The following is a 17,967-nucleotide window of genomic DNA, read 5'->3' on the forward strand; positions in this document are numbered from 1 at the left end:
GAGCCATAAAATTGAAAAAAAAAAAAAATAAGTGCTATCAATTCAGTTTTGACAAATAGCCCCAGAAAGGACGAAGTGAGGACAAGAAGTAGGAGACTAGATAAGCGCTTGGAGACGGTCACAAAAAGACTCTTGTGATTCAGCCGGCTCAACACTTCTATTCTCCCCTCTTCCAATCCAATTTCCAATAAAAACAAATATCCATTAATGTTTTTTATTTTCCTTTCCATAATACTATTCTTACTATAATTTTATACCATATTTTTTTACCATCTTAGATGGCAGATGAGTTGAACAACCACATCATCTAAATTAATTAGCATTTAATCAAAATGTTAATCAATAATTAATAAAAAGATTGTTAATTAAATGATAATTGTGGTATATAAGGAATCTCCTTCTTCCACCTAAGATTATTTAAGTGTTTTAATTAATAAAAGATTGAAATTAAATGATGTAACCTGTCTAACTCATCTGTCCACCTAAGATGATAAAAAAATATGGTATAAAATTATGTTAAGAATAACATTACTCTTTTCCTTTTCATTTATGCATTTTTGTGCAAAAAAAATCAAACCCTTTAATTAATTTTGTGCTCTCTCCCTCCAATATATTAGCACCTTCCTTCTCTCTCATATTTATATTACGATGATCTAGTCACATCCATCATCTCCCTCCTTCTCTTCTCTCGCTCTTTGTCTATTTTTCTCTCTTACTTTATTTCCTCATTTGCTCTCTTTGGGTAAGAGAGAGAGAGAGAGAGCCAGTTTAATGGCGAAAACCTCACAGCAAAACCAGAAGAATACTGCTGGAAGCACAAACAGGAGCAGCAGCACCACTAGCACTGTTACAACAACAAAAGTCAAGCGAACGCGGAAAAGCGTCCGCCGTGACTCTCCGCCCCAGCGGAGCTCCATATACCGTGGCGTCACGAGGTTCTTTCATATTCCTGGATGCACATTATAGTTAAATTTTATAGTTTCCATCATTTTCTTTAGCCTTTTCTCGTTGGGAGTTGGCCGGTTCTTGCTTCATTTCTGCTTTTAACTTAGGGCGATATATCACTGTTCAATATTATTGATTAATGTTGTTGAATTTAGGCATCGATGGACGGGTCGATACGAAGCTCATCTGTGGGACAAGAATTGCTGGAATGAGTCGCAGAACAAGAAAGGAAGACAAGGTAATTAATTTGGTTGTTCGTTTTCCTTAATTCTTTTTTGTTTTGCGGTTAACAATTTTCATTTTCTTGTGTTTTTGGTTTCCTGGTGGTGATGATGATATTGATGGAATTAATCCCAACTCAAATGCAGTTTATCTAGGTATGTCCCCATTTGAAAACAGCTTAATTTTCATTTTTTACTACCTTTTAATTCACAATTTGTTTTCTTTGTTGAGCAAGAAAATGGATCATCATTTAACTATATGAGGTAATATTTCAATATTTTTAGGGGCATATGATGATGAAGAAGCTGCTGCACGTGCTTATGACTTGGCGGCATTAAAGTACTGGGGACGAGATACAATCCTCAATTTCCCAGTATATTTTCTAACCCTACCCTACTGAAATTGGAGTTGGTGGATCCATCTCTGATCGAAAACATTTTTTTTAATTGATTATGTGATGTTATTTGCATATGAAATGGCATGAATCTACCTTAATTTTTATTTGTTTGTTTAATTGTAGGTATCCACATATGAAGAAGAGCTCAAAGAAATGGAGAGCCAGTCGAAAGAAGAATACATTGGATCATTGAGAAGGTGATAATTTTAAACTTGTATCTAGCATTTACTTTGATGATATATTATATACTAGGAGTTTTTAAATTTTAATTTTACTAAATTTTTATTAATTAACAGGAAAAGTAGTGGATTTTCTCGCGGGGTTTCAAAGTATAGAGGCGTCGCAAGGTACTTTATTTTTTTTATTTTCAATATTATTTTTTTCCCTTTAACAAGCGACAAGATAATTGCACATTAAATTTATCTAAACTATTGGGTGTAATATTTAAACTTAGGTGCAAGAGTAGAACAAACTGTTCTTGCTAACTTGGGTAAACCTATATCTCTTCATTCCAAATTAATTTTTATACTAAAACAATATAGTTAATTTTTTTTTTAATACATTTTCACAAAATTTTGATTGTTTTGACAAGTTGCTATTCTCATCCATATACTCATATTTGGTTAGAAGGGACATGTGCATATAATTCAAGGTTGCTAAGTTGCCAAAAAGTTGAGAGATGGCTGTCACAATCTATGCATATATAGGTAAGTTTGGTTTTTACTTTCTTTGATTTAATTCTTCTGTGCAGACACCATCATAATGGAAGATGGGAAGCTCGAATAGGCAGAGTATTTGGAAACAAATACCTTTACCTTGGAACCTTCGGTAATTCCCACTTTTTACTATTTAGTATTTCTTTTATTATAAGCAATATTACTACTTTAAGTTGTATTAAACGGAAAGAAAATTAGGTGGAGTTTCAAATCAATGGTTTTTTGAATGTTCAATTAGAAATGTAGAGGATTTTTGGTAATGAAAAGACCAAGAAAAACAAGAAATTTGGTTTGCCAAAAGAACTTGACAAAGAATCTTTTTCTTTCACTTGTGGGTTAACTTTGGTGCATGTCCTTTACCTAAACCCGGTTACAAGTTTAAAATGCCACGTGGAAAGATGTGACTTGTCATACGTCATTGGTGTACCTCAACTACTAACACAAAAAAAAAAAAGTTTTGCAATACATAATAAAAAAACAAGGCATATGGTCCAAGATAATAGGATAAAGAAAACAATGAAAATTACGCAATCAAATCAACTTAGTTGGGATGTAGATCACCTAACCTCAACTGCCTAATGCAGCTATTTACAGTTTTTTATTCTTATTTTTTGCCAAGAAATGCATAGATGATTCTCTCAAAAGTGAGACTCTCACTTTATGTTTTTGGCAAATGTTCTATAAAGTTAACACGAAAATTGACTGTTAAATTGTGAAGTGACGAGTCCATGAAAAGTCATATTTTTTAGAGAAACTCTTTAACATTTCTCTTCTTGCGAACTAAAATTTCCAGATCTTTCCACCAAAATTTGCTAGCAAATTAAATTCTAGTATTTATTGTTTCTTTGTTTGGATCCCACACAAACAATTACGTTTGTACAACCTTTGAATTTTATTATTTTACTTTCTTTCTTGGCAGCTACACAAGAAGAAGCAGCCACAGCATATGACATGGCAGCAATAGAGTACCGTGGACTTAATGCCGTTACAAACTTTGATCTTAGCCGTTACATCAAGTCTCTGTGCCCAAATACTACAAACGGGCCTAACGACGATCAACAAAACCCCAACGGTGACCTCTATGAAATGCAAAACCCTGATGGCGTCCTCAACCAAATGCACAACCCTAATGGTAAACCAGAACTGGAGATCATGCCTGACCACACTAGTTCGAGTAGCGCTAGCGATTCTTCGGTTGTCTTGCCGCGGACAGGAAATGGTTCTTCAGCGTCATCTGCACTAGGGCTCTTGCTACAATCTCCCAAGTTTAAAGAAATGCTTGAGAGATCCTCTGTTAAGGAGTGCTCACCAACACTTTCAGAGCCAGAGATACGTCGACGCATTTTTCCTGATGACATTCAAACGTATTTTGATTGCCAAGACTTGAACAGCATTGCGGAAGGAGATGACATTATTTTTGGTGAGTTACAGCCGTTTGCTTCGCCTGTTTTTCACTGTGAACTTGATGCATGAAGATGATCCGCAAAGGAAGTTGAAGACGTATACTGGTATAGAATGAGACCAGTTTTATTTCGATGTTCTTGTGAATATGGAGGTAAAAGGACATCGTGATCATTGACAAAGAAGGAGATGGTAAAGACGAAAGTATGCTAATTCTTGTTTATTGGTTGATTTTCATATAGATGGGAATATACGTTCATTTATCCAATATTTTCATAAGAAGATAAGTTCAAAAGTTGGCATTTAAGGGCCACACCTATTTACTTCATTTCATATATATGTAGTGGTTGCGCTTACGTCCTATTTTTGGTACATAATTGAGGAAAATTTTTGTTTTTTTATTTACTGTTTTCGGTGTTTGACATGTACCAGATAACTAAAACACTACTCATGCATTTGAATAGGTTATGGATGTCGGCAAATAAATTAGGGAATTTTAACAAAAAACCATATTTTTATACTAAAAAGTCAATCATGGTAGTATTCACTTTACCTTTTATTTTGTCCTTATTGTTAAAACTCAAAGTTTTCAAGCCATTTTCATTAGTTTTCCTATCCTGATTGTAGTGGTTGCACTTACGTCCTATTTGTTACATTAACAAGTTGAACTTTTGTCTTTTGAATTTACTGTCTTTGTGTTTGACATGCACCGAATAATAAAACATTTGGTGTGCGGACAATAGGTTATTGATGCTGGCGTATAGATTAAGCTTGATAGTAGTGGTTGCACTTACATCCTATTTGGTACATTAATGAGCTGAACTTTTGTTTATGGAATTTATTGTTTTCGGTGTTTGACATGCACTAGATAACTAAAATATTAAATGTGCAGTCGAATAGGTTATTTATGTTGGCGTATAGATTATGCTTGTGCATAGTACAAGACTAATGAATTCTTAACATAGGGTTTGTTGAATGGCAGAATAGGTCACTGCCTTCTCAATGAGGTTAGTCTTACTCTTTAAACTTCCAACCTGTTTAACAAGCAAGCGCACAAGTTGGAGGTTTTGTTATACAATAGTTTTGGTATTAAAGAGCAACCCTAACAAATGAAATAGCTTAGCTTGCAACATATACCTCGTACCCTTAGACAACGATCGAAGCAAATGCTCTGTATATTGTCTCTCAATTGGGCCCAATGTAGGGCAGAATAGGACGGGGGGGTATTTCAGGTCGTTAGTGGTTGGCAGCTGCCAGTGAAATTTCTAATTTTTCTTAAAAAGTTGAAGTTGATGGCAAACCCTTGACACAAAAAAAGGTGATGGCGAACCCATAATTTAATGGCAAACTCTCTCAAATGAAGATTCTTTTTCACCTCATATTTTTTACATAATATTTAGTATGTGTCATGAAAATTAACGAGGTTTGACTTTTATGTCACATACAGAGAATGAGAAATACTAAAAAGACTTTTAAAAAGGTAATGCTAAGGAAATTAAATTTGTATGCAAAATTTTGTAAACTAAATGACATGAAAGTGGATGATTGGATTATTACTTATGATAAACATGTTTATTCCTATTAGTGACACATTATTTAGTTTGCAAGTTTTGTCTACAAATTTAATCTCCCTAGCATACCCATCTTAAAAGTAGAACTTTCTATGAACTCTCTGTCATCTCATATTTTTCCATGCCAACATCAAACATTGTGCCAAATACACATAAGGTAACAAAAAGTTTAGAGAATGTCTCATTTTTTGAAAGTCTAGAGTATATGTATATTGAACTTGGCTATATTTAATACATTGACTTTTTATACATTCTTAACGGTATTAGAAAGAGAAAACATCAAATCTAACCGTATCTGATCAACAATGTAGACCTTGGTTGAAGATAGACCGTACACAATTTCTATGATTAATTTAAATAATGTAGAAGTAATAGGGGGTAGGCACCGAATTCATATTTCCTTGCGTATGAAGATAATTCAGATCAACTAGCAAGATTAGTGGTAGTCAGTTTACAGCTGGGTGTATGGTTGAGCAGAATCCCATATTAATGCCAGTCGGTTTATAGTTGGGTAATATAGTTGAGCAGATTCTAATTTGACCCAATTAATGATTTTTCTTTTGACAAATGCCCAATTAATAATTTAATTTGCAGTTGGATGCATATGGTTGTGAAGTGATCTCAAGGTCCAAGTCCAAGGATCGTGTGCTTTTGTTTGACTTAGCATTTGGTTGACTTTTGATTAAGTTTGAATTCACACACTCACAATATATTTGTGGCAATGTGACTTTTACTGTTAAACCCAAAACACTACCACATCACCTTTACCGCTTTACCTATGTAAAAGATTACTGGATAATATCAAAACAAACAAATTTGAGTTTAGCTAATCTAACTTGAGGAGTGTGTTTCTCTTTTTATGCATAAGTTCAAATCTTCATCTCGATAATTTATGAATTCAATGTAGAATATCGTATATATACACCATAGTAACCATAAAAAGAGGTAGATAAAAGAAGAAGAAAAAAATATTTTCATAAACCATCAATTAAGTTGAGTTATGATGCCCTTAGTTATTTTTTTTTAATTTGTACAATTACTTGACCTAGCTAATTATACAATCTATAGCCAAAAACAATACTTCTAAGTCCCGTTTGGTGAGCTGGATGAGATAACTTGTGATAAACTAAAATGAACTTGAGTCTAGTTCAGTTCGTTGTTTGTTGTGTCAAAATGTGATATGAACATGACTGGACATGATAAGTTATAAATTCACAATAAAGTGAATTATCTAATCTATCTTTATACGTAGGTTACAAGTCTGTTTTACAAGTTCTTGTTAATTCAATCTCATTCCTAAGACCCAATTTCATCCACCCACCAAACAAAAGTTTAAGATTGAGGAAATTGCCTCCAAGAGGGTTGCATATACATACCGTCTGAAATCGGCGGGTGTGATGGTTAGTGTGCGGGTGTGATTATTGTAATGTGTACTGTGTAGGCAATAGCTAGTCATGGATGGTGGACCAACTCCACCACCCTCACCTTCTTTAGTACCTTAATTTTGACTTTATGCATGTACCGATGAAAGTTGTCGAATTCTACTTATTTTTCCTCTTTTATTGTTCTATTGGGAAATAGATCATCTCTAGATTCCTTCATTCCCATCAAATTAAGAGATTCATACTATTAAAAATTAATTCAATGCTGAAGTTATTATAACTTTTAAAATGAATTCCTATTTGTATTCGTTCGATTAAATTTCAACACAAATTCCTTAATTTGAAGAATCAGAAAGAAAGAATCCGAAGATGAATTCTTTGCGTTCTATTGTACTAAAGTAGGTCTGCCGACTGAACGAGTAGGTCTGCCGACTGAACGAGTTGTACTTGATCAGCTTGGTATTCAAGATTTCAACTTCGAGTTACACCAAGTGATGAAAAAATGTAGTTGGTACGCAAAAAGAGAACTTCTTTAAAGTATGTGTTTGGTCGTGCTAATGTTACGTTGGTTAAGTCGTCTAGATCAAGCAAAGGGATAGAAAATATACAAAACTTCATTTTAATCTTTTAACAAAGATGATTTTTAGATTAAAACTATGAGTAAGATCAAAATTTAATTTTAATTTCTTGATACATTAATAACCTCATTTATTAATTATATTTTGATTTTTTTAATTATTTCTTTTTTTCTTCCTAATTTTTAATGTATTAATTTTATTTCATTATAATTATAATTTGCATTTCATTTATCGTAATATATTTTGTTGTAAACATTTAGATAAACTAATTTTTGTTATACAACATATTTCAATGTACTTTATCTTCTTCATTTAGGTACGGTAAATTTATTATAATAGATTTCAATGCATACATTTAGGTATACATATTTCGGTACATATATTTCGATACAAACATTTAGGTATATTAATCAATATAATACATTTTGGTACTAAGATTTCGATGCATGGATTTTGGTACTAAGATTTCAATGCATACATTTCGGTACACATATTTAGGTACATTAATTTAATATAATATATTTTGATGCGTATATTCGGTACATATATTTCGGTACTAACATTTAAATACATTAGTTCAATATAATACATCTTGGTACTAACATTTAGATACATTAATTGAGTCTTTCAAGTTTAAAGAATGTTAAATAAAATTAATAAATTAAAAAACTCTTTTTTGGTCAAAAAATAAATTAAAATTTGTATATATATTAATAAATTTAAATATTTAATGGGAGACATTAAATAAAATGCACATTAATTATTTTGAATTAGGGACACATCAAGGGATTATAATCAATGTGTAATCTAACACCAGATTTATTTTAAATTTTAATCTTTTTGAAGGATTAAAGTTAAAAAACCCTAGAAAATATAAGGTCTTACAAGATACATGGAGCGATATAGATATTGAATAGACAACTGAAAGTGGAGATAATTTATTGCTTATTCAAGAAAGAGTTGATGAGCCAAATTATAAGACTTCAGATTGTGAAGAACCATACATGAAATTGGTCATGAAGCATTTCAATGATTTTTTTATAACTTTGAAGAATAAGAAGGAAATTTTTAATCAAGGTAACTTTTTCGCATGGTGAAATATCCAGGATTGAACCTCAATTTCAATCTCAGCTGGAGACGGGTGAAAATTTGAGATTGTCTCTTTCTTGGGGTTTCACTTTTGTTTCTTTTTAATGAATTTTTTAAGTATCTTTAATTCTTTTAATTTTTAATTAGTAAATGAACAATTTACTTATTGGCTAATTTAAAAAAAAACAGTAAATGAATAATTTACTTACTTATCAAGAGAAACTTAACAGAAATGATTGACATTGCCGAGTTTATAAACACAATGACCAAATCAACTAAATTAAAAACATAGTAATCTAAATAGATTTTAAGTATAAACACAGTAACTAAAAAACATTTAGATTGTAGAACCTTGGGACACATCAAACCTAGATACAACAAGCTCAGAAAAAGAGGATTGAAGCATCACTGCAAAGGTTAGTAGAATTTCAAAACGTATCCAATTTCATGTGTGTTCGTGTCGCATAAGAACATGTTATTTTTATTTACTTTCAACAAAAACAAAAACTTTAAATAAAAAAAATCACCATTTCACGAGCTTCATCTTTGATTTTGGGGTGTACCATCTATACATCAATTTTTACTTCTCATACACTTTTTTAATTTTCGGCCGTCGGATCGAATGAATTGAAAAAAATTAAATGACAAAAATCAACAAAGAGTGTGAGAAGTAAAAAAGGGTGTGTGAATATTACACCTGTTGATTTTCTGTTCTGTGCATAATTACTTAAGCTCTGCACTCATATGACCGCACATTTCTACCATTCCCTCAGTCATTAGTTTAAGTAGCTTGAGCTTAGAATCCACCACACGCTCTACAAAAAACACTATTCAGTCCCGGACAACAATGCAAGTCCAGCTGCAAATACTCACCACTATGGCCTGTTTTTGGCTTCCAAATAACGTCAATGCAACCCTTTTTAGGGTTTTCAGTCTTCATCATTCTTACTTTAGGCCCGTAAACCGCATCATGAACCTTCGTATCTCCTATAAAAACCAACAACACAAACCTAAAAATAAACATCCACTTGAACAAATCGGAGATACTCTGAGCCTTTGTTCATCCACTTGAACAACTTGGAGGTACTTGGACCTAAAAATAAAAATACTCATGATTTGGATAAATTCGCAACTTCACTCCTAAAGTTTGCGAATTGCCATTTCCGCAGAAAGCCCTCTACGCGATCAGGGCTTCGAACAATGATGGGATGAAACATAAAACACCACGAAATCAAAAGAGAGAACGTACATACCTTGAGCAATAACCAAATCATTGTATTTTTTTGTTGATTTTATTTAGTTTCTAATTAGTTTTAATTTTTTAATTCCAAATAATTGAATTTCCTTGGATATCACAATGTGGCACCGAACCATTGGTTGTGCGGGCCTCCTATGTGCCATGTTAACAAATTAATAGAAAATTTGACAAATTTGGACAGCAAGAGCCAAATTGACGCGCGGCACCAAATTTCAAGAACGACATTGCTCGATTTTCAAATTGAGAGACCAAACTAATAAGTTAAATCAATTTCAAGGAGTATGTGTGATAAAAACGGCACTTAATTTGCACCTGCACACTAACATCTTATCAAGATTGCACAACAAATTCAGTCCTTTTGATCAACTGCCTTCAGTTACTCATGCGTACCTATTAAAACTCAAAAGCTTGTGTTCTTTTCAGAGGTTGAACTACAAAACGCAGTGGCAGATAATTTTGCTCTACACAGTGCAACAAAGCTTTGAATCAATAGAAGCCAAGCATATGCAAAACGCTTGGTAGCCTGTCAAAGGATATCTGCCAAAAAACAAGATCACAAGAATATGTGATCAATTCAGAAGAATATAAATATATTTCATACATGTTACTTCAATAAATATGGATCACCTTACTTCCTTTGATATATAGAACACACATAATTACTGAGTTGCTGCTTATAATACCTGTAATCCATCACATACTTTGATTTTCCAACCCTTCCGAGCTGCAGAATTGTCTGCTTTCCGTTCTCCTAAAAACGCATATATAAAAGTTAGCATCCCTTAGTAATTAACACATTAATTAAACACTGGTACTCTCATTATCATAAACAAAGGAAAAATTCGAGAGCCTTAATCGATGATCATATTGTTACTACAGACATAACAGAACATAAACACATGCGCGTTTCAGATGAGCCGAGTAAGATTTCTGAGTCATGATTGTCCATGGTAATTAGTAATTACCTCCAGTGTCAGTTGGAAATTCTTGACTGAACTTTGGATTCTAAGACCCGCTCTTCCCCTGTCTCTGAAATCTAGCTCATACTGCTTTGAAATCTGAATGATAACAGAAATCAATTAATGGAGATCGAAACTAACAAAAACAAGAAAAATTCCTACAGTGAGGTAATAGCCCTACTTTATTGTAATGGGGAACCCTTGAGGATAGCTGATGAACTTTGTCAAGCTTCCCTTCCCAGTCTTTTGGGAGTCCCTTAATGTGTTGTACCTGCAAGAGAGAACATGTACCGCAGAAGTTAAGAAGTTGACCGAAAAACTGGATTTCAGAATGCAATTCACGCATACCAGAGACTCAGAAAAATAAGATCGTCACTAGAAGAACCTGGTCTATACACATTATCAATGTAAGTACGAATTAACCTAAGATATCTTAGAAACTGTTAAGATCACCTGCGTTGTGTTCTTTAACAGCATGGATTGGTGCTTGGGTATATATGCCCTTATACGTCTGTAACTTCCTGTCCAGCTCGGGATTGTTGGCGTGAACCTGTAAAGACAAACAGGAACCATTACAAATTGAGGAAAGATTGCGTGCACATGTGTGTGTGTGTGTGTGTGTGTGTGTGTGTGTGTGTGAGAGAGAGAGAGAGAGAGAGAGAGAGAGAGAGAGAGAGAGGGAGGCTTACGCTACAACGGCAAGTGATTTAGCCTCTTTGCTCAAGGAATTGGGATGACCACCCTGCAATAAAAACTGTATTATCAACCAAATGACATAAAATGTCCAAGGAAATCTGATTACGATTTCTACGAGTAATATATTTCTAACCTGATCCCATATGTGGTATTTTGAACCCATGAGGTTAGCATTTACAATACCAATAAAACTATCATCCGAATGAGACAGTATTCCCTTCACATTCTGAGCAATTGTCAACTCAGATTTCCCATTCCGCCGCTTATGGTGAGCAATAGCTAGTTTCCGGTCCTGCCTTCCCTTGCCTTCCTGCAACATATCAATACCAAACCAAAGGTAGGTTAACACATTTTACCTCTAAAATATTAATGTTGATCAGTACTTAAACTTATAACAAAAAACATGGAGCTTCAAACCACTGCTACAGGAACAGCAATAGGGCAGGGCTCGCAGGTCATGGATGACGCCGTGAAGATTATATTAGAACTTGGAATCAAACTAACAACGCAAATTCGATTCATATGTCAAAAAGAAACTCAGGTAAATATGTTTCGCAATGTTGGGAATCTCGGGATATAACAGTATTCTAACATATCTTCTACCTTATAAATACAGGAATGACTGACCGGCATTACGCCAGCAGAAGAGTTGTACCACACAAGTATGGTTTCGGCTAAATCGAACATGACATAAGCTATTCAAACGTCAAAGTAGAGACATCTTTCTTACATTGGTATAAAGAGAATAGAGAGTGCCTCCATCTATTGCTTCTGGGATTGCTTCCTTCACTATCACACATGTGCATCTTCCCACATCCATTGGCAATGGCCTGCAAAGCAATGACCTAAAAATACCCACCAAATAAATTGCAAGTTTAGTAAATATTCTTTTAAGGAAACAAAAATCTCATATTTTTAGCAAAAGCAATTTCTTTTTTATACAAGCGAGACTGGGGGAGGGGTGTTTCGAACCAGGACCTCGGATGCAAGGCAGAATGCTTTTAATAAATTGATCTACAAGTCCCTTGTTTAGCATAAGCACATTGGGCAGAGAACTCACTTGTTAGGCAGTGTAGACCAAGAGGAGGCAGGGGCAGCCTCAGAGTCGGAGTAGTCCCAGATGTTCAAAGAGCTCGAGTTGTCGGACCCATTGCAGGGTGGGTCCCACATTGTGGACCCACCGAAGAGTGCCTTCTCCGGCTCGCTCGCCTGCATACAGAGCTGAAGCGAGGAAGGCTTCAGGGCCCTGCAGCCAGTGGACAGAGACTTCAAGTTCCTCTGCTTCAATGGCTGCATCGCAAAAGAGGAAGACCCATGTTCATGTGCGACCAAATTCTCCTTGTCGCTGTCGGGCACGGCCTTCTGTGGCTTCTTGGGCATTGCGTTCTCTTTGTTGACGTTTAAGGCTGATGGGTTCGGCTCCGAATTGTCGTTCTTGGAGATGAAGGCGATGCCTTGGCTGTGGCTGCGGCTGTGTTTCTGGTATGCGAGGGGATCGACATAGAGAGAGTTGTATGAGGATTGCCGTAGAACTAATGTGGTTTTCTTGCAACCAGCCATCATTGTTCAGAGAGAGAGAGAGAGAGAGAGAGAGAGAGAGAGAGAGAGAGACTGATGTTTATAGAGAGAATTTGAATCTTCACTTGAATGAACAAGCACAAAAAGCTGGGTTTTTTTTTTTACTGGATAGTAAGTAGGAAAGTTACCATGTTAGTGTGTACGGTAATAGATGTCTCAAAATTTATTCAGACAAGATCCACCTCTGTTCTGCTACATCAGCACAATGGTGGGGTCATATGTGGTTTTGGTCCCACACATTGTAGGGGTGGGGCTCTCTCTGGTGGGGTCAAAGATGTTTGAATTTGAATAAGCATGGGAAAGCGCGGGATTTTGTGTTTTGCTTCTAGAGAAAGGGAGTAGAGAACAAGGTGTTGGAAATTAAGTAGGCAAATCTATTGTGATGCGTTGTATGGACAAAAACTAGTTTTAATGGTATAGGTTTGTGATAACTATGGCAGATTGCGCCATGAATCTCCATCGAAGAGCAAGAACAAGGAACAATGAATATTATAGCAGAGAGAAAGTAATATCTCGCAAATGTTGTTGTATTATCTAACTGAATACAATTGCTTACATATTTCAGTATATATAGCTAACCAAACAAAACTAACAGCTGTCAAAACTTAATAACTAAGTTAGCTAAACATCTTAACCACCTGACTAACTTATACAAGCCTATGACTAAAATACCCATGCACAAATACTCGGTTAATACTCCCCCTCAATCTCAACTGGGATATCCCAGTCTGAGATTGGTACAATGATGAATAAACACAGGACTGTGTAAACCTTTGGTCAAGATATCTGCAACCTGAGCTTCTGTAGGAATATATTGCACCTCTAGATCTCCCTTTTGGACCCTTTCACGAACAAAATGGAAGTCAGTATCCAAGTGTTTAATCCGAGTATGAAAAACTGGATTAGAACATAAGGCTAATGTTGAAAGATTATCACAATGTAACAATGGTGCAGATGGAAGAAAAACGTGCAGATCTCTGAGAACGGATCTAACCCAAGCTACATCAGCAGCAGCATTAGCTAATGCCTTATACTCTGCCTCAGTAGAACTGCGAGACACACTTCCTTGTTTCTTGGACTGCCAGGATACATGATTTGAACCCATAAAGACAATGTAGCCTGTGGTGGACCTTCTGGTATTTATATCAGCAGCCCAGTCGGCATCACTATAAGCAAGTAGTTCCATTTTGCCCTGAGCAGAATAAGTCAATCCACACTGCAATGTCCCTTTAAGATATCGAAGAATCCTTTTAATCAAACAAAAATGTTCTTCAGTTGGAGTTGTCATAAATTGGCATGCATAATTGACTGCATAGGCAATATCAGGCCTAGTGAAGGTCAGATACTGCAATGCACCAACCATACTTCTGTACACTGTTGGATCAGCCATTGGTTGTCCTTCATCCTTCAATAACTGAGTGTGTGGCTTGCTCGGAGTTGAACAGGGTCTACAATGCATCATACCCGCCTTATTGAGAAGATCAGTAACATATTTAGACTGATTAATGAAAATGTCTCCATTTTCTCTGTAGGCAATCTGTAAACCCAAAAAATAGGTTAGCCTCCCCATGTCCTTCATATCAAACACACTAGCTAAATCATCAATGACTTGCTGGATGAGCTTGGAAGAAGACCCTGTGATGATAATATCATCAACATACAATAGCAAGATCACTACATTAGACCCACTGATCTTCACAAACAGACTAGGATCAGAATGAGAAGATTGAAACCCCAGAGTAGGTAAATAGCTCGTAAACTTAGCATTCCATGCTCTGGGAGCCTGTTTAAGGCCATAAAGAGACTTAAGTAACTTGCAGACATGAGTAGGATGTAGAGAGTCTTGAAACCCTTGAGGTTGTTTCATAAACACCTCTTCTTGTAATTCTCCATGAAGAAAGGCATTCTTCACATCTAATTGCCTTAAATCCCATTTGTTCATTGCTGCAAGTGACAAGACTAGTCGTACTGTTGTGTGTCTGACCACTGGACTAAATGTTTCTTCATAGTCCAGACCATGTTCTTGGCTAAAACCTTGAGCTACAAGCCTTGCCTTGTATCGGGACACCTTTCCATCTTGATCCTTCTTAAGCTTGTACACCCACTTGCTGCCTATAACATTTCTGTTTTGTGGAACTGGTACTAATTCCCAAGTACCTTGTTTCTGCAAAGCTTCAAATTCCTCCTGCATTGCATTACGCCAGTGCACAGAAGCAACAGCTTGCTTGTAATGAGTGGGTTCTGACGACTCAGGAATATCCAGTATAGCAGTAAAACCACTAAACATAATATCATCACCAGATGATAAAGAAGAACCTGGAGTTATGGATACAGAAGCACAATAACCAGAATAATCTTTCCTTTGTAAAGCTCCACTTTTTAACCTTGTAACCATATTATGCTCAGAAGACACATCAGGTACATCATTATGAATCTCAGAATCATTTACATCATGAACAAAAACTGAAGAAGTACCAGCCATAACATTGGGAGAAACAGATGAAATATCAACCATATTGGCAGATGTAGAACAAGCATTTGGAGAATGATCTGCAGAGTTAGAAGATACCTGAATTTGGGAAGGGTTATGGACAGGCAACCTTGAAGAGGAAGGAGTTGGAAGTAGAGTAGTAGCTTGTAATGGTAACAATCCTGAACCTGATGCTGTACCAGAAGACTGAGAAGAAACAGAATGCAGTTCCATGTCTGGATTATTGACAACATCATTCACCCCAAGTTGCTCAGATTCATGAGACAATACAACCGAAACAACTCTGGGTAACTCTCTTTGTGTTGGTGAAGTAGACACAGATTGAGGACTATGTATGGATTGGGACGTCTTAAAAGGAAATACATGTTCATTATGAATGACATGCCTAGACAACAATAACCTTTTGGTAGGTATATGAAAACACAATACTCCTTTGTAACCTACTGAATATCCCAAAAATACACATTCATCACTTCGTGCTTGGAGCTTATTAACATTATAGGGTCTCAAATAAGGAAAGACTGCAGAACCAAAGACCTTTAAAGACCCTAAAGAAGGGGATTGTCCAAACAACTTCATATATGGGGATATCATGTCTAAAGTCTGACTAGGCATTCTATTTATCAAGAATACTGCATGACTACACGCATGAAACCAGAACTGTTGAGGTAAAGAAGCTGCACTCAGTAATGTCACAGTAGTTTCAACAATATGTCTATTTTTTCTCTCAGCAAGACCATTCTGCTGAGGTGTATATGGACAAGAAACAAGATGCAAAATACCATTGGTATCCAAGAAGGTCTTAAACACTTTACTCATGTACTCTCCTCCTCCGTCAGATTGTAAAGTCTTAATACTGGCTTTGAAATGATTCACAACAAAAGCATGAAATTTCACAAACACAGTGTACACATCAGACTTATTAACAAGGGGAAAAATCCAAGTAAACCTTGTGCATTCATCAACGAAAATTACATAATATCGGTAACCTTCCACAGAAACAGTAGGTGAAGGTCCCCAGACATCAGTATGCACTTTTTCGAAAGGAATACTGGACTTATTACACTTGGAAGGAAAGGGTTGTCTAGACATCTTACCCCTAATACAAGCTGAGCACAACTGAGAACATTTATCGAAAGAAACAGAAATCTGAGAGTCTTGAAGCATTTTGACTTGAACCTCATTGGTGGGATGCCCAAGTCTATGATGCCAGATAGATGTCTTCACAAGTTGCCCCAACAAAGCTTGAGGTGTATTATTTATTAGCTGAGAATATTTGTAGAACTGCTGCTGAGGAATGTAATACAAGCCACTACTACTACTCCTTCCTTTCATGAGGATTTTCTTGATTGCCTTGTCCTGCACCCAAAAACCAAATTCATCAAGTATAACATAGCAATGATTATCCTTGCATAGTCTATAAACTGACAATAAACTAGCTGCTAACTGTGGAACATGCAACACCATTTGAAGAGTTAAAGATTTAGAAGAGGTTAAAAGAGAACCCAAACCAGTGTTAGCAACATGAAGGCCCTCTCCATTGCCAACTGTAATCCTGTCATTGCCCTCAAAAGGTGTCACAAGTGTCAAATTATCAAGGTCAGCAGTCATATGGTGAGTAGCTCCTGTATCTAACACCCAATTTGGCTGTGAAGAAGACACAAAATTCTGCTGAGCTTGGGCAGTAAGTGCAGTCAGAGAAGAAGCTGGTTGATCACCTTGGTATGCATAATTGCCTCTGTGATAACAGTTGAGAGCAGTATGGCCTTTCTTTCCACAAATTTGACATGCCATAACTGGAGGAGCAGAACTGGAACTTGCATCATACCGTGAGTAACAATTAGGAGCAGTATGGCCTCGTTTATGACAAATCTGACATTCAGGAATCAGTGTTGGTTTGGAACCATTATTGCCATTCCACTGCTGCCAAGTTGAACCACCTTTAGATCCAAAATTAGAGCTTCCATTATTATTCCCTGAAAACCTGCCATTATTGGTCCCATTATACCTAGGCCTGTGGTTACCCCTTCCATTATTTCCTCCATAATTCTGATAACCCCTATTATTCTGAGAATTTGCATTATTGTGTTGATGAAACTGAGGAAGATAAGCCTGAGAGACAAATTCCCCAGTTGACCTTTGAGTATGATTCTGAGAAGGAGCATTGGCACCACTGACAAAACCATAACCACCAGAAAATTGTTGAGCTGAGCTTTGACTCTGTGAAGAATTAGCATTTGAAGATTCACCATGGCAGTACATGCCCGACATAGGAAAAGTCATTGTGGATTGGGAATCTTCAGCAGTCCTCTCTGCAGCCAATAATTGAGCTCGAAACTCTTTGAGAGAAATAGGAGTTTCACGAGCCACAATTACAGTACGGATCATGTTAAATTCTGCTGGCAATCCAGCCAAAGCAGCAACAATAAGATCATTTTCAGAGACCACTTCTCCAGCAGCAAGAAGTTGATCCTTAAGAACTTTGATTCGCAACATGTATTTCTCAACACTATCCGAACCTTTCTTAATTATCAGTAACTCAGTCTTGAGATGATTCACTCTTGCCCTCGAAACAGTAGCAAACCGATCTTGCAAATTCATCCAAGCTTCATGTGCAGTTCGACTACCAACAACATATTCAACTGCTTCATCTCCCAAAGTAGCAAGCAATAGACTCACAAGAG

General features: G+C 36.0%; 2 protein-coding genes across 2 annotated transcripts; one reads left to right on the plus strand and one right to left on the minus strand.

Annotated features, from left to right (window-relative positions):
- The first annotated feature begins 647 nt into the window (after window positions 1-647).
- Window positions 648-4,009, plus strand: LOC103945391 (AP2-like ethylene-responsive transcription factor At1g16060). Its single transcript, XM_009355949.3, has 8 exons — window positions 648-935; window positions 1,101-1,183; window positions 1,314-1,322; window positions 1,452-1,540; window positions 1,688-1,761; window positions 1,861-1,911; window positions 2,316-2,392; window positions 3,200-4,009. Exons 1-8 carry the CDS (start codon window positions 772-774, stop codon window positions 3,751-3,753), a joined length of 1,101 nt encoding a protein of 366 aa, XP_009354224.2. The 5' UTR covers window positions 648-771; the 3' UTR covers window positions 3,754-4,009.
- A 5,774-nt stretch (window positions 4,010-9,783) lies between these two features.
- Window positions 9,784-12,844, minus strand: LOC103945392 (tubby-like protein 8). The gene is made up of 9 exons (XM_048583954.1): window positions 12,275-12,844; window positions 11,945-12,059; window positions 11,348-11,524; window positions 11,208-11,260; window positions 10,972-11,068; window positions 10,700-10,789; window positions 10,525-10,617; window positions 10,243-10,310; window positions 9,784-10,096 (listed from the first exon to the last, which is right to left on the minus strand). Exons 1-9 carry the CDS (start codon window positions 12,775-12,777, stop codon window positions 10,021-10,023), a joined length of 1,272 nt encoding a protein of 423 aa, XP_048439911.1. The 5' UTR covers window positions 12,778-12,844; the 3' UTR covers window positions 9,784-10,020.
- Between the last annotated feature and the right edge of the window lie 5,123 nt (window positions 12,845-17,967).

This window comes from the organism of the source record quoted next, unplaced genomic scaffold (assembly GCF_019419815.1).
Source record: "Pyrus x bretschneideri cultivar Hongxiangsu unplaced genomic scaffold, Pyrus_bretschneideri_v1 Contig20, whole genome shotgun sequence".
Taxonomy (NCBI): domain Eukaryota; kingdom Viridiplantae; phylum Streptophyta; class Magnoliopsida; order Rosales; family Rosaceae; genus Pyrus; species Pyrus x bretschneideri.